The 20,586-nt window shown below is 41.3% G+C and overlaps 1 protein-coding gene across 1 annotated transcript in view; it reads right to left on the reverse strand.

Moving 5' to 3' along the window:
- LOC139688599 (transcription factor E2F5-like) overlaps nucleotides 1-20,586 on the reverse strand; it is a 43,564-nt gene that overhangs the window by 18,642 nt on the left and 4,336 nt on the right. The window contains exons 3-4 of the mRNA XM_071586145.1: nucleotides 16,025-16,136; nucleotides 3,819-4,031 (exon numbers count right to left, since the gene is read on the reverse strand). Coding sequence (XP_071442246.1) covers nucleotides 3,819-4,031; nucleotides 16,025-16,136 — 325 coding nt within the window. The remainder of the gene's footprint in view (nucleotides 1-3,818; nucleotides 4,032-16,024; nucleotides 16,137-20,586) is intronic.

Raw genomic sequence — 20,586 nt, forward strand, 5'->3', positions numbered from 1 at the left:
TAAATAATGAAACAAACTGTGGATTATTACAGTATGATTGAAAGAACATTTTAAGAGTATCATACCATCATTTATTCAACAGGAAACCGTGTGGTATGGGTTCGGTCAAAGCAGAATATATACATATAGGAGGACGTTCCCTGAAGTACCAAACCCAACTATTTTGTGCCCAAAAATGTATTTATTCATCAACATAATCTCCATCTCAGCTCTATAGAACACTTTTCCCAGCGATTATCAATTAGTTCTATACCCTTTTCTATATAATAAGAACTGTCTAGCTTCTCAAAATAGCCATTGACTGCCACACGACATAACTTCCTCAATGGTTTGGAATGCTTTGACCATCTGAGCCATTTTTTTCAAGTTTGCAAATGCAGAAAATAACGCGTAGGGGGCTGAATCTGGTGAATAGGGTTAGCATGAGGTACGAGCAATTTTAAACTTAAATTCATGAATTTTGGCCATTTGCAATATAATGGATGTGTGAGCTATTGCATTGTCTTGATGGAACGAACACTTTCTTCTATAGCCAAATGCGGACGCTTTCGCCTCTTGATTTCTTTGCTTAAAACATTGCAATAAGTTGGCATAATACTCGCAAGGGATAGTTTATCCTTTTTCAAGATGGTATTCAATGAAAATTATCCCACGTACATCCATATAAACCAATGCCATGACCTGGCCAGCAGATTAAACGGTCTTCGCCTTCTTTGGAGTCAGTTCTCCCTTTGGAATCCATTGTTTTCGATTGTTCTTTCATCTCGGGTGTGAAGTAATGGACTCATATTTCATCCACAGTTATGAAACGGCATAAAAATACTGTTTTGTTGGCTGTGGAACTTAGCTAAACACTCTAAATTGAAACATCTACACGACACTGGTTTTGCTCGAGTGTGAGCAAACAGCAATCAAACCCATCTTGCAATACAGCTTTCTCATGTCCATAATTTTGAGTTTATATGCGATGTTCCGCACTTTTTGAAATGCCTACCATGTCTGCTAGTCCGTGTACTTTCAGTCTACGGTCATCCAGTGTCACTTTGTGGATTGTGAAGCAAAGCGAAATTGCGAGCAGATCACAAGTGAGAATTAATATTTCCTTGACTTGGACTTAAAAACACCTTACGGATCATTTAGAATTGCCATTAGGCCCCTAACCACTTGAGGAATCAAGGCAACGTAATTTAAACTGAGCTCTGCAGGGGTTTTATGCAACCACTTTATTAATTAGGTCGGTTTGGTACAGTTCACCCATTAATATAAGCCCTAATTATGGTAATGTGTGAAATTCACACATTAGAAGCAGGGTGGCATTAATTAGGGGTGCCAATACCATATCCTTAACAGTACACTGAGCTGGTTAAGGTCATAACACCAGGAAGACACATATATTACTATCCGAATAATAATGACAGCTTGGGTGGATCTGCCCAGAGAGGCTTATAGGCGGGGAATCAAACCCAGGACCTCTCTAGTAAGAAGTTCAACACTCTACCCCAAAGGATTACCGCTACCCACACCCTATATATACAGGGTTCGTCCGGAAAATAAGTGTACTGATTTTTTCCCGCCGCTCCAGGCGCGCCCAGCACCGCTCCGACGGGCTGCGATTGGAGGGGGGTATGTTGGCAAGCGACGCTGAAAAAGGCAGTCGGCTCTGAGCTGTGGTGTAGTGAGGAGCTCTGTTAACGCGAACCTCCACGCTCGACCCACGTCACGGAACGCGATGCCGAAGCAGCGTTATTCCATCAAATTTGCGGTAAAGCTTGGGAAATCGTCTACCGAAACTGTCGGTATGATTAACCAGGCTTACGGGGAGTCAGCCATGTCCAGAAACATGATCTTTCGGTGGCACAAGATGTTCGTGGAGGGCAGAGAAGAGGTCGACGACGAGTCTTCGAGAGGTTCCCGATGATGCCTTCGCGGGAGCGTTCCAGGAATGGGAACGCCGCTGGAACAAGTGTATCGACACACAAGGGTCCTATTTTGAGGAATATTAGCTTAAGATATGTAAAAGTGTAATAAATATTTTTTCCTGAGCTCAGTACAATTATTTTCCGGACGAACCCTGTATACATATATATATATATATGTATATGTATATATATGTATATATATGTATATGTGTATATATATATATATATATATATATATATATATATATATATATATATATATATATATATATATATATATATATATATATATATATATATATATATATGTATATATATATATATATATGCTTATATATATATGCATATATATATATATGCATATATATATATATGCATATATATATGCATATATATATATGCATATATATATGTGTATATATATATGTATATATATATGTATATATATACTACCTTGATCAAAAAGTTCCCGGAATAACCACCGTGTGGCGCTCCCATCGTTCCAATTTGAGTTCTGTTTTTTTTGTTAAATTGGTACATCTGTTGTTGATATTCCCTTTAAATCTTAGTGTCATAACTTGACATTTGCAAAAGTTATGTAGCCAAGAGTACATCTATCTCTGTGTGTGTTGGCGATTTTTTACAATTTCAGAAATGGATTTAAATTTGCAACAACGAACTTGTATTAAATTTTGCGTAAAAAACGGATTTAGTGGCGCACGGACGTTGGAAATGTTGGAAAAGTGTTTCGGCAACGATTCTCTAAAAAAAACGGTCGTTTACCAGTGGCACGAGCGGTTCAGAAGTGGTCGTGAGTCAATCGAAGATGATGAACGCAGTGGCAGACCATCGACATCGAAATTTGGTGAAAAAATTGATAAAGTAAAAGAAATGTTGGTCAATAACCGCAAATTAACCATCAGAGAAATAGCGGAGGACTTGAACATTGCCTATGGATCCGCCCAAGACATTGTGGTTAATGATTTGGGTTTCCGTCGTGTAGCAGCAAAGTTGGTTCCAAAAGACCTCAATTTCATGCAAAAAAGAGACCGTGTTGACGTCGCAAAAGACATGATTTGCGAGGCTGAATCCGATCCCACATTCATCAAAAGGATCATTACTGGAGACGAGACGTGGGTTTATGAGTACGACACGCAATCCAGACATCAGGCAAGTGAATGGCGTTCACCAAATGAGCCGAGACCAAAAAAACCACGTCGTTTTCAGTCAAAAAAGAAGGCAATGCTGACGGTTTTCATGGATTACAACGGTGTAGTGCATCATGAATTTTTTCCAGAAGGCCAGACAGTAAACAAAGAGTATTATTTGGGCGTTATGAGACGTTTGCGTGAAGCAATTCGCCGAAAGAGACCAGAAATGTGGGCAGAAAACTCGTGGATTTTGCACCATGATAACGCACCGTCGCACAGTGCTATCATTATTCGTAATTTTTTGACGAAAAATGCAACAAATACCATCCAACAGCCACCGAATTCACCTGATTTGGCTCCCTGTGACTTCTTTCTGTTCAATCGAGTTAAAAAACCATTACGGGGAACGCGTTTTAGCAGCCGAGAGGAAGTAATGGAAAAATCGCAGGAAGCACTGATGGACATACCGAAAACCGACCGTAACTTTTGCAAATGTCAAGTTATGACACTAAGATTTAAAGGGAATATCAACAACAGATGTACCAATTTAACAAAAAAAACAGAACTCAAATCGGAACGATGGGAGCGCCACACGGTGGTTATTCCGGGAACTTTTTGATCAAGGTAGTATATATATACATATATATATATACATATATACATATATATATATATATATGTATATATATATTCATGCACACAGGCATGTAATTATACAATGGACACGCACCCCCTGCCCCGCACTCACCTTTCCATTACTGCTGTTGTCGGCCTTCCCGTTGGAGCCAGCCTTGCCGTGCTGCATTGCTGCCGTCGGCACCGTCAGGTTGGTGCCTTTTGGCGCCTGCACCGAGAGGAGTGTCTTGTCTGGGAAGAGGCCCATGAGATCTTCGTGAGTGACGTACGCAAGGGGATGGTTGGTCACTTCGTCCGTCACATTCTCAATGCTCTGCAGGGCCCACTGTTGACGACAAGACAGATGGGGGACATGGCAGGTTGAAAAGGGAAGAAATGATTTCCCAAAGCCCCTAAGCAATTTCCCAAAGAACAAAGGATAACGGTTGACTAGAGCAGACACGCTCTCAACACCATGGCAGAGATGTGTTGATTAGATCAATTATGACAGTAAATCATGGTTCTCTACACTTAAATAAATTAATACATCAGAGACCTGTCTATTGAATCTCAAACTATGATATCACATTCATTCGTACACCTACAGGAAGGCATTTAAATACTTATTACAATTCTTATTCGACCTGAAATTTTGATAAATTATGTTTTTCTAATACTTTTACTCATTAAAAATATCAATTAGATCTAATAATCTGATATCTTATAGTTTCCAAAGACCCATTAATTTTTTAAATACTATCATAACTTTACAAATAATACATATTTCATCTGAAATTCCAATATATTACAGTCTCCCCGAGAGGAGTACATTTTTAAAGCGTTCCCAGCCTTCTGAAAATGATTACTTCCAGAGAAAAACTTATGCCCTTACGCTATACACCTGTTGAAGCCGGTTTCTGGCATTTAAGAATTCAATCGACTTTGATCCTATTCATCATCCATCCTCATTTTTTTTTTTAAGGTAATCTACCGGTTAAGGTAGGTTCTTGGATGGACACAACTACCAAACAAACATTTTCTGACTCCTAACAAAACACAAAATCCATCATCCTACTCTACATTAGACCCCTCTTCATCTCTGAGTACTTTCTTCCTCCCGTCCAACATCCCTATCCCGTATTCCTGCCCTTTCCTCGTTTGCCCAACATTCTCCCCTCTATTACAGTCTTCTTCAATGTTCCACTATATATATCCAATCAATACCCCATTCATCCATTCTAACATCTGCCTCCTCCTTAGTAATATCTTCCAACAAACCCCTCTCTTCGCCCCTCACCATACCAAGTACTTCCTCATTTGTTTTCCTTCTTTCGGTCCATTTCACCTTCTCAATTCTTCTCCACACCCACATATCTACAATAGCCTCCAGTCTACGTCTATCCTCCTGCTTCAATTACCACGTTTCTGCACTGTACATAGCTGCACTCCATATCAAAGTTTTTACGAGTCTTTTCTTAACATCCTTACTCAATGTCCCTCTCATCTTAACTCCCTCCTCCTCGTGTATGAAAGCCCCTTTGCTTAATGCGTAACTCTTCTCCTTACGTCCCTACTACTTTCACTGTGTTGGTCCAAAAACACATCCTGAGATACGTTTATATTCTTATAATAGATCTTGCCCCCTTAGGGACTTTTTAACCTATATTCCCGATGAAATGCAATAAAATATGTTAATTGCAGACATTGTATATCACTTTGGCACAAGATAATGTGGAAGACACAGCATTACAGCATAGAAACTACGATAGAAACGTAAAAAGAGCCTCATCTGCTGCCTTAAAAAGAGGAAAACTTCCAAGGAGGGTGCTCTATATATTAAACAGTGAATCAGTAGTAGTATTTAGGGGGAGGCGACCAACAGCTCCCTCGCAAAGCCGACAGCGGCAACGTACATTTTTAAGACCAACTGGGGTAACACCCGAAATTTCACAATGGCTAATCCTGGAACATCTACAACTGACGGCCACGTCCCCAGCACCCCCCTTGGAGCAAGATAACAAGCCAACCTTCCAGATCCATGAGGCAGGCGAAAACATAGAAGTGACTTTCTTCCCTCCTGCCCTACCTGACCAAAATGCATCAATCAGAACCCTGTTTGCAGAAGGAACCAAGTCAGTCATTACCATTACCTAGTTCACTGGTTGTCTTCGGAATATACCAACTCTCGGAGAGGCCTGCCGGCAAAACCTTTACTTTCGATTCTCTCGGAAGACTGCTGTCTCAGGCCTCATCCCTCCAATATAACCATTCGTCCGCCAGCAGCCGATCTGGCATAGGTAGGAAGGACAGTCCGAGACGGCCGGATTGTCAGCAGTGGAGAGGTCAAGTTTCGAGGGACATTTCCTTTATTATTATTATTAGGTAATCTACCGGTCAAGGTAGGTTTTTGGATGGACGTAATTACTAATTAAATAATGTGACCCCCAGCAAAACACAACATCCTACTCTAAATCAGGTCCCTCTTCAGCTCTGAGTACTTCCCTCCTCCCTTCATCCCGTCCAACATCCCTATCCTGTTCCTTCCCTTTCCTCTCTTCTGTCTAACATTCTCCCCTCTATCATAGTCTTCAACATCTCACTATTGCCTCTCAATTCCCCCTTCAGCCACTTTTCCTGCCTCCTTAGTAATATCTCTCAACAAACCCCTCTCTTCGCCCACCATACCAAGTACTTCCTCCTTTGTTTTCCTTCTTTCGGTCAATTTCACCTTCTCCATTTTTCTCCACACACCCACATTTCTACAATAGCCTCCAGTCTACGTCTATCCTCCTGCTTCAATGACCACGTTTCCATAGCCACACACATAACTACGCTCCATATCGAAGTCTTCTAACGAGTCTTTTCTTAATATCCTTACTCAACGTCCCCGTCATCAACTCCCTCCTCCTTGTCTGAAAGCCTCTTTGCCTAATAATGCAATTCTTCTCCTTACGTCCCTACTACTTTGACCGTGTTGGTCCAAAACACTACCGAGATACGTAAACTTTTCTACCTGCTGTAATAGTTTTTGCCCTCCTATTTTAATGTTAAGTTTTATTTCTAGAAAATCGAATAACCTTTGTTTTATTAATATTGATTCTCATCCCATACCTGTCGCACTGAATTTCCAATTCACTCATTTCAATGCTTGCAGCCCCTTGACTGACTGACAAACTAAAGCTTGGTCATTCTATCAAACCTAACTGATTTTAAATGAATTCCCCACCCACTTTCATTCCTACCTCCAGTTCTTCCCATAATGCCTCTCTTTAATCATTTCCTCTGCATACAGGTTAAACAGCCACGGTGATAATGGACACCCCATGCCTTACACCTCTTCCTAACACTGCCCATCCTGACTCCCCGTTTCCCACTCGCACCTGAGCAGTCTGAGACATGTACAGGTTGCGGATTAGCCACCTTTCCCTATTCCAATCTATTCCTATTTTCTGCAATATACTCATTAGTTTTTCCCAATTCACTCTATCAAACGCTTTTTCGAAATCTACGGAACAGGCAAATACCTCCTGGTTGTGTTCTATATATTCCTCTTTCATTTAGTGATCTCATTACTGCAATGGCATCACATGCGTACCTCTCCCCTTCCTGAACCCATAAACTGATCATCGCCTAAGTATTAATCATTTGCCCTACTTTCTCTATCCTTTTGTTTATGATCCTGAGAACAACTTTAGCTGCGTGGGATATCAAACTAATTGTCCTGTAGTCCTCACATGATGTAGCATTTACCTTTTTATTGGAATATAGGAACTAAAACTGATCTCACAAAGTCTTCCGGCCAGATTCCTTCCTCATAGATACTACAGATTTCCTTTATTATATTCACATACATAAACAAATTCCGGGTTGGCGAAAACAAGGCCTTTCCCCCTTAAGAAATGAGAACGTAACCGATGTATTGTCCGTGTAAAGTACAATATCAGTGTTGGGTGGCAGGATCTGTTCAGCTGAGGTCATTTGCTCCATAGGGGATGAAGGACAGGAAAGGATGAAGGACAGGAAAGGATGAAGGACAGGAAAGGATGAAGGGTGGGGAGAGAAACCCAGCGTCCGGATTAGCCTACTCTTAATAACGAAAGGCGCCAAGGAGTCTAATCAGTTTAATGTCCCATCCAACGGACGGAGTACTCACTCAAAGTGCCCTCCACAAAGCACCTCAAGCAGGGATACCACTGAAAAATACTCAAAACTTCCGGGATTTAAACCCAAGCCCCCTGGGAGGGAAGCCTGTACGATAGCCACCGCACCAGTCCCAATTCCCCCAACAGAGAACGAAAATAAGGACAAGAAGATGGAGTATCTAAGAAGAATAAGGTGTACGAATGGAGAGAGTACTATGAAATAAGGAAGGAATACAAAATCAAACATGTAGAGACTCTAAATTTAGGGCAAAATATGCAAGTCCTCACGGCTTCAGTTTGTGTACTTAATGGACATGGTATGATACAATTAATTTGGGCATTATTAGGACACATATTTGTCTATTTATAAAATAAATGAGAGTACCCATGATTAAACGCACAGTACATAAGACAGATAGGTGCATTTACTACAATCCATTCCACTTCTCCACTTCATGAGCACTTTCAAAAAACAGGTCACTTCGTCTCTCATTTTAATAAAAATTTAAATCGTTCGTGATGTTGGACATTATTTTATTCGGGAATATTTTCTTTGGTCGACAAAAAGGAATGACATTGCGCTGATTGGGCCACCAATTCATATCAACGATGCTTTCAGTCCTCCCAATCAAAGAGCACACGTCGACTGGAATGAATTCAACGCACAAAAGTTATGAAACTACGTTGATCTCCAAATGATATCCAAAAAGTGAAGAGAGGGAATGTTACTTCCACATGCCTACTTCCACGCAACACGCCTGGTGGCATGTGGAAGTAACATTCCCCTTCATAGCAGACCACTTCAAAAGGTCATTTACACTGGGTAGGCTGAAAACTAATGCGATCACATGCTTGTAGACCACACAAACAAAATGAACTCCAAAAAGTGAAGATGGGGAATGTTACTTCCACGCGGCATGCCTATTGGCACGTGGAAGTAACATTCCCCTTATAGGGGAGCATTTCAAATGGTCATTTACACTGGGTAGGATGAAAACTAATGCAATCACATGCTTGTAGACAATACAAACAAAATGACCTTCATAGGCATTCCTGGTCTCTGGCACGTGGAAGTAACATTCCCATTATTGGGGAGCACCTTAATAGGTCATTTATACTGGGTAGGCTGAAAACTAATGCAATCACATGCTTGTGGACCACACATACAAAATGATCTCCAAAAAGTGAAGAGGGGGAATGTTACTTCCACGTGGCTACTTCCACGCGACACGCCTGGTGGCATGTGGAAGTAACATTCCCCTTCATAGCGGAGCACTTCACAAGGTTTATATTTATTTACACTGGGTAGGCTGAAAACTATTGCACAGGTGCTTGTAGACTACGCAAACAAAATGACTATTAGAGAAACTCCTGGCCTGGACATGTGGAAGTAACATTCCTCCCCCTCAACATGCATGCCCAGGTCTGAGGTCATTACATAATTCATCCAGTGTAGTATTTCGTAGAAGTGGATGAAGTATTTGAGACGTGTTCTAGTGTTCTGTGCTATAAATGTTTACATTTAAGCGAGTTTTATACTATTGGGATAATACCTCCGTGATAAATCTATGCTCACAATGGGTCTACCACGGCCTCTCACAGACAGAGAACAAATCCAAAACCCTCCCTCATTATTCCATTATGCAATCTTGCAAATGCCTTTTGCGATTTTTTCTTTCCCTTATGGATTAATGTTACTTCCACGTGCCCAGACCAGGAGTGCTTTTGAATGCAATTTTGTTTGCCTTCTACAAGCACTGGCATGTGCACTGGTTTTCAGCCTACCCCATATAAATAACTCTTCAAGTGCTTTACTTTAAGGTGAATGTTACTTCCACATGCCACAACAAGAGTGCTTATGAATGCAATTTTGTTTGTATAGTCTACAAGCATGTGTGGTGGTTGGTGGCCCCATTGCGGGAGAGGTCGGATAGGGACGTGACGAACCAGAGGGTTACCTCCTACTGTATGCCTGGGGGGTTAATTCCTAACGCCACGGCGGCTGCGGGGGGGGGGGGGAGCTTGAACCGCTCTGGGGTCCACTACACCCCTGAGGCGTCGGTTCGGGCGGCTCGTAGGATAAATTTAAAAAGATAAATTTCCCCGATAACGATATTATAAAAGTGTAGGTCAATTAGTGGGTCTCACAATACTAGGTTATCTAAAGAAATTTCTCGAGTTACGTACAGTGCTAATGAGACAAAAGAAAGATTCACTCATCAGGATATGGACCAATCCTGTATTAAGACACCCAAAAGACTTATAAATAACATCACCAGAAAGCAGACCGCAACGAACGCAAAGAAGGTTCTAGACAAAGAAATAATTTCCGTAGTAGTAGTTAACTGACGAAGTCTAAAAAATAAGATACCGGAATTTCACCACGTCATTCATAGAACAGAATCAGATATCATTATAGGAACTGAAAGTTGGTTAACAGATGATATCGCAGACAGCGATATGTTTCCCAAGTCCTTTACAGTTTATAGAAACGACAGACAGAATAGAGCCGGAGGAGGAATGTTTATCGCTGTAAAAAACTCTACCATCAGCAGAGCTGAGTTATTTCCTGATAACTGCATAGAAAGTGTCTGGTGCTCAGTAAAAATGCCCAGTGCAAAAAGAATATATGTCTGTGCTTATTATAGACCACCCCATCCCTGCGTTAACTCAATACTAGATCTAGAAAGGCAGATAAAAAGCTTTACATCCCACAACAATGAGCATACAGGGTTCGTCCATAAAATAAGTGTACTGTTTCCTGGGCTGAGCCAGCACCGCTCTGACGGGCTGCGATTGGAGGGGGGTATGATGGCAAGCGACGCTGAAAAAGGCAGTCGGCTCTGAGCTGTGGTGTAGTGAGGAGCTCTGTTAACGCGAACCTCCACGCTTCGGCCCACGTCACGGAACGCGATGCCGAAGCAGCGTTATTCCATCAAATTTGCGGTAAAGCTTGGGAAATCGTCTACCGAAACTGTCGGTATGATTAACCAGGCTTACGGGGAGTCAGCCATGTCCAGAAACATGATCTTTCGGTGGCACAAGATGTTCGTGGAGGGCAGAGAAGAGGCCGTGACGACGTGTCTTCGAGAGGTTCCCGGTGATGCCTTCGCGGGAGCGTTCCAGGAATGGGAACGCCGCTGGAACAAGTGTATCGACTCACAAGGGTCCTATTTTGAGGAATATTAGCTTAAGATATGTAAAAGTGTAATACATTTTTTTTCCTGAGCTCAGTACACTTATTTTCCGGACGAACCCTGTAGTTTAATAATCGGGCCAATGTAGGAGTTATTGATGTAATCAGTGATCACAGGGCTGTAAACGCTAAATTTTCCCTAAGCGTAGAAAAAGACAAAACAAACCTAAGAGAAAAATTTATTTATTCAATAAAGCTGACCATGATGGCGCCTAAAACGTGAGTTAAACTGTTCCTTTCTTAGATTTGACGAATTAAGCAAAACTAGGGAGTGTCGAGGATACCTGGAATAATTTTCTTGCGATAACACGTTCAGCAATACAGAGATTCATACCTAGTAAATATATAAGAGAGAATAAGGAACCCCGTTGGTAAAACTCTGAATTTCGGAAATCACAAAGACGGCAAAGGGAGTGCCATGCCAGAATGAAAAACGCGGTTAAAGATTCCTCCCCTGATAAAATCAACGAAACCGTACAGGATTACAAAGCATCTAGGTCCACTGCCAAGAAGGCATTCCGGAAGACGCTAGCGGAATTCAAAAGGAAAAAAATTAGGTGAACATTTAGACGATAACCCAAAGATGTTTTGGTCCTACGTCAGGGGAAAGTGCAGGGGAAAAAGTCCACCGTAAACTCATTGAACAACGGAAAAGGGGATGAAGTAACAAGTAGTTTAGATAAAGCCAACATATTAAACTAATTCTTCCACAGCGTTTTCAACAAATGCTCCCCGAATACACCAGAGAACCTCCCGAAAGCATTTCTACAACCAATGCATGCAATCGACTTTTCCACCCGCGGAATAGAGTTACTCCTTTAAAAATATCGACCCAAACAAATCTCCGGGACCTGATGAGATACCGGCTCGCGTGTATAAAGAACTCGTCCTCTTGAAATTGCTCCTTATCCTAATATAATATTTAAGAAATCATTAGCAGAAGAAAGCGTGCCCATTTTTATTGACACCCATTTTTAAAAATGGAGACCGGGAGGACCCCAGTAATTATAGGCCAATATCGCTCACCTCCATCTCATTTTTAGATTTTTGAGCACATCATTGTTAGTTCCATAATGAGGTACCTCGATAGCCAAGATTAATTGATTAATAACCAACACGGGTTACGTAAAGCTCGAACCTGCGAAACTCAACTCGCACTATTTGTTCATGAGGTAATGCATTCCGGTGAAAGTAATATTCCAGTTGATGCAATATTTCTAGATTTTAAAAAAGATTTTGATATAAAGTCCCTCATTGCAAGTTACTCGCTAAGTAGGGAAAGTTATGGAATACACGGGAGTGTTATATGCTGGATAAGACAATTTTTAAAAAAAATCGTGTTCAAACAGTCATCCTGGACGGTGTACATCCGATGCTGTCAGGGTCACGTCGGTTGTACCACAGGGAAGTGTCATAGGTCCCCTCTTGTTTCTTATTTACATAAATGACCTCAGCACCGTGGTTAATAGCAGGCTCCGTCTTTTTGCTGACGATGTGGTGAGATATGGGGACATTGGAAGTCGCGATGACAGATTCACGTTAGCTAACGACCTAAATGCAATCCAGGCTTGGTGCGATACATGGCAATTGGAATTAAATTTGAAAAAATGCATAGTAATACATTTTTGGGAAAAGTGTAATTCCCTCCCTATTTAGTTACAAAGTGAAACAAACAGATATCGCGTGAGGGTAGATTCCTTTTAAATACTTGGGGCGTAACAATTACTTCTCACGATCTGTCCTGGGGAAAGCACATATGTGGAAATATGCGGTCGTTCTAATTAAAAAATTGGGATTTGTAAAAAGAGTTCTGGGTAAATGTGACGAAAAAGTGAAGGAACGATGTTTTATTGCCCTGAGTCAGGCCCCGCCTAGAGTATTGTATGCTGCCGGTATATGTTGGATCCTCAAGAGATAAACTTGAATTCGGAATTGGACTGAGTTCAGCGGATTGGGAGGGGCTAGATTATCTACAAACATCGCTATGACCAATGCTGTAGCATAACTACTTTGGCTAGAATATTTAGGCTGGGATTCTCTCAACACAGCGGCGTTTACAATATAGATTAAACTTATTAAATACACTTAGAAGACGGGTCCTTTCCCGAAGACATCAAGGACATTAATACGAACCCCAACGTATTACATAGGGCGGAGGGATCACTAATATAAGATTAGAGAGACGATAGACTGAGAGACTGACAGGTTTAAAATGGTCATTGCTTCCTAGAACAATAAGATACCAGAACGCTTGTAATCGAAATCCCCCAGGAGTCAGCTCCACACAGCAAGTATTAACCTAATTACAAGGTATTGGACTGCGCATGGTTATACAAGTATGTATATTTTTTGCAGGTTCCCCTTACCTTTCCCCATCCATTTGAAAAACCCTAACCCCCTCATCCCCTTACCCTTTCCTCCTGCTAGTAGTTGTAGTATTTAGGGTAGGCGACCGACAGCTGGGGTCATTTGTGCCATTAGGGATGGAGAGGATAGGATGAAGGGTGGAGAGAAACCCGGCGATGGCATTAGCCTACTCTAATAAAGAAAGGCGCCAAGGGGTCCGCAGCTTAACGTCCCATCTGACGGACAGTGTACTCACTCAAATTGCCCTCCACAAAACAACTCAAGTATGGATCGATATACCTCTGAAAAATATTCAACACTGGCCAGGATTTGAACCCGGGCCCTCTGGGTGGGAAGCCCCTCTGCACCCCCTGCCACACACCTTTTTGGTAGCTCGCAGGGTATTGATGTAGATGTAGATTCTAGTATCCTTTACTGGGATAAGCCTTGGCTATTTTAGGGTCCAAGAAAGAGCCATTCGACTTATGGATTTTGCTAAACACCCTTGTGTCCCTTGCAGACCCCTGGTTTAAAAAATTGTGTTGCGTGTGTATTTAAAAAAATGTATTGCCAGTGTGATTGTGTTTATATTTTACATGTAGTAGTACGTACCAAAAGAAATCTATCTGAGTATGTGAAACATTGGAATATGCACAAATATTCTACAAGACAGAGTGAGCAGCTCCGTATCTTTTATATATTCGCACGCCTACAACTTTAATATATTAACACTCCCAGCGGAGATTGAGACCCAAGTTAAGTGTGGCTGAATTTAAATTCAATCTACTCAGGTTCTTAAAATTGAAAATGTTTTATTTATTCGCTGAATTTCTTAAATAAGATGCCAGATATGCGTCTCTTGTATCCATTTTATGTGTTTTTTCACTTTCCCCTGACACGTGTCTTGTATCAAGTGTAACGGTTATAACTACTTGATAGCTGGACAAATAAAATGTATTATTATTATTATTGTAAGATACGCAGGAACGGTTCCATCCTGCTTTTCTTTACTTTGAACTCCTGATGTGATTTATAACAGAGCATTTCTCCTTCTCGAAAAACCATACGAAACTTTAGTTTAATTTACAAATTAGATTAAAGAAGTTTGTTGTCTCAGCCGTAATGGAATTTGCATAACATTTGTAATGATATGAAGTAATTTCCACACACTTTATTTGAAAAAAAAACCAATGGTTATTCAGAAGATCTAATTAATAAACTTTACCAGGGATAAACTTACAAAAATAACCTTAAGCCACATTTACAACCCTGAGCATTTAAAAGATCCCAACTGCCAAATGGCGGAGAATACTCTTATCTTTGGAATATTTCTCAAAAAGTAATTAAATGTTTTCCTAAAGAAAAAAGATTAAATGTGCTTTTTACAGTGTTTCATGCCTTTAGGAACGTGATCTCTCTCACTTACTTAAGACATAGTTCACCAAAGACGAGATGAGTGGAGTGTATGAGTTAATCTGCTCGGAATGTAACTCAAAGTGTATTATTTGGGCAAAGAGGACGGAAAATTTAAAGAAAGAATTAAAGAACACCAAATGTGTTAAAAAATAAGAACATAAAACATCCCTCTTTGCAAAGCACCTCATTTGAAAGTGACCACAAGAGTGAATTTGTGACAAATGTTATTAATTTTGAAAAGAAAAGCTTGATGCTTTGGAGAAGTTAGAAGTTTTGTGACCCTCCCACTCCTTACTTCCAAACCTACCACTCTTCCAAGTCAAAAGATGTGATTCTCATTCCTTCCCAGCCATAGATTGTAACCTTTTGACCCCTCCAACCTCCCTCCCACTCTGACCAACCCACCTTCCCTCGATCGGAAGGTATATATAGCCAACGTGCTTCTATGAGGACCACCGACGTTCAACGTCGAAACCTGGGTCTTGTTCTTTTCAAATAAAGTGCGTGGAATTACAAAGTGAATTGTTTCGTTTCATTTCAATTTACTAATTACATAATATGGGTCTCGTTATCGATTGAGAATTGACGAAATGTTAAAAAGGTGTTTAAATACCGTAGGTAACAAAGACGTCCAATCGAATTAGCACGTTTTTCCCCAAAAATTGTACGGTTTGAGTGATTTTGCGGTACGGCAACCGTTGCGGCACATGTCTGACCCCCTCTCTCTTGGCATTTTGACAGGCCCGTGTCGGCGTATGCCTTGTTCTTCCGAGACACCCAGGCGGCAATAAAAGGGCAGAACCCGACGGCATCTTTCGGGGAGGTTTCCAAAATTGTGGCATCGATGTGGGATGCCCTGGATGCCGAACACAAGAACGTGAGTACTCGGCACAGTTGGCGTTGCTTCAACAGGTTTTATTTCTCTGTGTGTGTGTGTCGTTAACTGACGTCGTTCGCCCTTAGTTTGACGACTGAATTGCTGACGTCGCCTTTGTTACCCTGGACACGAAATGAATGTAGATGTGTGCTAATTAGTTTTCAGCCAACTCCGTATGAACAACTCTTGAAATGCTATACTTTAAGGTGAATGTTACTTCCACTTGCCACACCAGGAGTGCTTCCGAAGGTCATTTTGTCAGTACCGTCTACAAGCAGTAGAGTGCATTAGTAGTCAGCCCACCGTTGGGTCATTTAACCCGTTGAATAAACGAGAGACTAGGGATTCTGTCCCACACCCACCTGCTTGTGCCTGTCCAGGAGATTCTCCAGTTCTTCCAGTTTCGACACCTCGCCCTTCAGGAGACTCAGACGGTCCGCCATCTTCTGCGTGTTGCACCCAGGGCCGGCGCCCCTGCGGAGGGGAGAGAGAGGAAGGGTTGCGCGTCAGACAATAGGGGAACAGTCACGCAACAATATCCCAGCGGACAGCAGGGCGCAAAGAGGGACAAGGCACGACTACGATTGGCCACAGCCATATTACCATCAAACATTAACCACGCAGATCTTGCGCAAAGCGCAAAAGCAAACTTGCGCAGATGAGGATAGCTCAGCAGTCCAAAGCTTACTCTTGATGGCGATCAAGAAAAGGTGTTTTTGGTATGACTGCGGTTTAGGTACGAGGAATGACCGTGGGGAGAGAATAATTGATTGCTGTAAGAGAGTACGTGGGTTAATTAATCACCGAAACTTTTCATAAGACATTACACGTTTTGTGTTGGTACACGTGTGAAATAGCCAGTAACTGAGAAATGTATCAATTGGAGAAAATGGATGGAACGTATGTTTCTCTGAATCAATAGTCGTGTGTATTGTTTGACGTGAGGTAGGGTATGAAAAGGACAGATTCGTAGCATTCGTAAGATGAGGAAGGAGTCTGGCAATTGAAGACTTAGAATTGAGAAGAGTCTTATTTCCCGAATTAGGTAACGGAGGACTGAATCACTTGAGGGGTGTTGAAAGCCATACAAGAAAATATCTATACAGGAACTGTTGATAAGTAAAAGGAGGAGGAAGCTATTGGATTTATGGACGAGATGATTAGAAAGATAAGGTTGGGGAAGGAAAAGGAAGAAGATGCAAGCTCAGAGTTAAGGAAGTACAAAGAGTTAAACAATAAATTGAGGTGGGCAACAAATAAAGCAAAAGAAGCATGGTGGAAGATGCAGAGCGAGGACATAGAAAGTCTGCAGAGGAAGGGTGAAATCGGTGTGCTGTATAGCAAAGCTAAATCGTTATCAGAAAGTAAGAAAGGGAGATCAATGATAGCAGTTAGAGATAAGGCGGGTAAGGTAATAGTTGACACAGGAAAGATCCAAGAGAGATGGAAGGAATATGTGGAAGAACTGTATAGTAAAGAACTCAGACCAACAAAGTTAGACATTGAAAAAGAAAATGACGTAGAGGAAGACAGCTTAGGTCCAGGCATACTAGACAACGAGATAGAAAGGGCATTAAGGGAGATGAAACTAAATAAGGCCGTGGGGGTGGATAACATTCCGGTGGAACTTTTGAAATGCTTAGGAAAATGTGGGAGGAAGAGGCTATATGGGCTGATCCGTAGTATTTATGAGGAGGGAATCTGGCCGGAAGACTTTGTGAGATCAGAGTTAGTTGCTATTCCTATTAAAAAGGTAAAGGCTACATCATGTGAGGACTACAGGACAATTAGTTTGATATCCCACGCAGCTAAAGTTGTTCTCAGGATCATAAACAAAAGGATAAAGAGAGTAGGGCAAATGATTACTACTTACGGGATGATCAGTTTATGGGTTTAGGAAGGGGAGAGGTACGCATGTGATGCAATTGCAGTAATAATGAGATTATTAATCGAAAGAGGAATATAGAACACAACCAGGAGGTATTTGCCTGTTTCGTAGATTTCGAAAAAGCGATTGAAAGAGTGAATTGGGAAAAACTAATGAGTATATCGCAGAAAATAGGAATAGATTGGAATAGGGAAAGAAGGCTAATCCGCAACCTGTACATGTCTCAGACTGCTCAGGTACGAGTTAGGAACGGGGAGTCCGGATGATAGGAAGTGTTAGGAAGGGGTGTAAGGCATGGGGTGTCCATTATCACTGTTGCTGTTCAATCTGTATGCAGAGGAAATGATTAAAGAGAGGCATTGTGGGAAGAGGAACTGGAGGTAGGAATGAAAGTGGGCGGGGAATTCATTCAAAATCAGTTAGGTTTGATACAATGACCAAGCTTTAGTTAATGTCAGTCAGCCAGTAGAGGGGTTGCAAGCATTGCAATAAGTGAATTGGAAATTCAGTGCGATAGATACATGGGATGAGAATCAATATTAATAAAACAAAGGTAATGCGATTCTCTAGAAAGAAAAAGGCTAAGCTTAACATTAAAATAGGAGGGCAATTAAAACAGAGCAGGTAGAACAGTTTAATACGTATCTCGGAAGTGTTTTGGACCAACACGGTATCAAAGTAGTCGGGACGTAAGGAGAAGAATTGCGCTACAAGGCAAAGAGGCTTTCACAAGGAGGAGGGAGTTAAGATGATAGGGACGTTGAGTAAGGATATTAAGAAAAGACTCGTAAAAACTTTGATATGGAGCGTAGCTGTGTGTGGCTATGGGAACGTGGCCATTTGAAGAAAGAAGCATTAGATGATAGGATTAGTATATGCAGAAGTGGAGGCTTATGCGGAGATGAGTGTTTGTATGTGGAGAATCGAGAGAGATGGTGAAAAGTGGACAGGAGAAGGGAAAGAGAGGAGGAGGTGATAAGATGACATTGTTGAGAGAACTCGCAAGGAAGAGATGGGAGAAAGTATAAAGAATAATTGATTGACGATTTGGGTTTTGAAGTCTCATAGACGGGGGAATGTTTATGGCAAAAGAGGAAGTATGGGGAGAGTAGGAATGGGAACATATGAATAGATAGGGGAGATACGAGGGTCATCCGGAAAGTAGTACCCGTTCGTGCCGCATGAAGTGCTGACGACGCGAGTAGCCGCTGGACGAGGTCAGATAGCTTCAGTGGCTTGTCTGCCTTCTCTGAGCCAAGTTGCGTGACGCTAGCATTGCCTGTGTTGTTTCTGTGATTGTTTACAATGTTTAAAAAAATTGAGAACGCCGCCAGTTGTGAAGTGAGGGCAGTGATTAAATTCCTCAATGCAAGAAACGTTCGCCCATGTGATATTCATCGCCAATTAAAGGAGGTGTATGGAGACAATGTAATGGACGAGTCGTCTGTTCGGCGGTGGTGTCGCAACTTCAACATGGGGAGGGGGAACACACACGACGATGAGCGTTCGGGGAAACCGTCTGTCATTACAGACCAACTGGTGAGCTCAGTTGACGAATTCGTGAGGAACGATCGGCGCGTCACAATTGATGACATCTGTGAGCATTTTCCCAATGTTTCTCGAACAATTGTTCATGAAATTATTAAACACCATCTGCATTATGCAAAAATTTGTGCAAGATGGGTCCCTCGCGTATCTCAATGAGCTGGCGGCGAAGGACTATGCAGCAGGAATACAGAAACTTGTCACACGTTATGACAAATGCCTTAATTTGCTTGGAGATTATGTTGAGAAGTAGTTTAAAGTATCCTCTTTCAAATAAAATTTTTTATGTTTGTTAATATTTACTTTTGTGTCTTTATTTCACGAACGGGTACTACTTTCCGGATGACCCTCGTACATTGGACGGGATGAAGGGAAGGACTATTATGCATGGATATTATGAAGAGTGGAGGCATGTTGTTGTGTAGAGTATAGATGTTGGGTTGCGTTGCATTGCTGGGAGAGAGAGGAGAGAGTATTAACTCATTTCTTTGGGAGCTGTGTCCATTTGGAACATACCTCAAGCAGTAGATTACCTAAAAATAACTGTAAACATTATGAATAGATTGAATAGGGATAGAGGCATCAATCAACAACCTGTATAGGTGTCTATGAAACTTCTAATTAGGTGAGAGAGGGGAACGGGGAGTTTGGATGGGTTAGGAAGAGGTGTAAGGCAGGGTTGCCCATTATCGTTTGATAGAGTGATTTGGGAAAAACTAATGAGTATATTGAAGAAAATAGGAATAGATTGGAACAGGGAAAGGTGGCTTATCTGCAACCTGTTCATGTCTCAGACTGCTCAGGTGCGAGTGGGGAACAGGGAGTCTGGATGATGGGAAGTGTTAGGAAGAGGTGTAAGGCATGGGGTGTCAATAATCACCGTTGCTGTTCAACCTTTATGCAGAGGAAATGATTAAAGAGAGGCATTATGGGAAGAAGTGGAGGTAGGAATGAAAGTGGGCGGGGAATTCATTTAAAATTAGTTAGGCTTGATAGAATGACCCAGCTTTAGTTTGTCAGTCAGCCAATAGAGGGGCTGCAAACATTGCTGAGTGAATTGGAAATTCAGTGTGATAGATATATGGGATGAGAATCAATATATTAATAAAACAAAGGTTATGCGATTTTCCAGACAAAGAAAATAGCTACCTTGAATAGTTGAATGTGAATTAATAAACTGGAGGGGTTGGAGCAGTTAATTCGTGTATTTTAGGAGCATTCCGGACAAGATAACATTGAAATTAATGGTGGACGTAATCCCCCAAATCATCCGTCTTCTCCTCAGCCCATATTTATATATATATATATATATATATATATATATATATATATATATATATATATATATACTACCTTGATCAAAAAGTTCCCGGAATAACCACCGTGTGGCGCTCCCATCGTTCCGATTTGAGTTCTGTTTTTTTTTGTTAAATTGGTACATCTGTTGTTGATATTCCCTTTAAATCTTAGTGTCATAACTTGACATTTGCA

The sequence above is a fragment of the Hetaerina americana genome, unplaced genomic scaffold (genome assembly GCF_022747635.1).
Source record: "Hetaerina americana unplaced genomic scaffold, ioHetAmer1.1.p SCAF_205, whole genome shotgun sequence".
Classification (NCBI taxonomy): domain Eukaryota; kingdom Metazoa; phylum Arthropoda; class Insecta; order Odonata; family Calopterygidae; genus Hetaerina; species Hetaerina americana.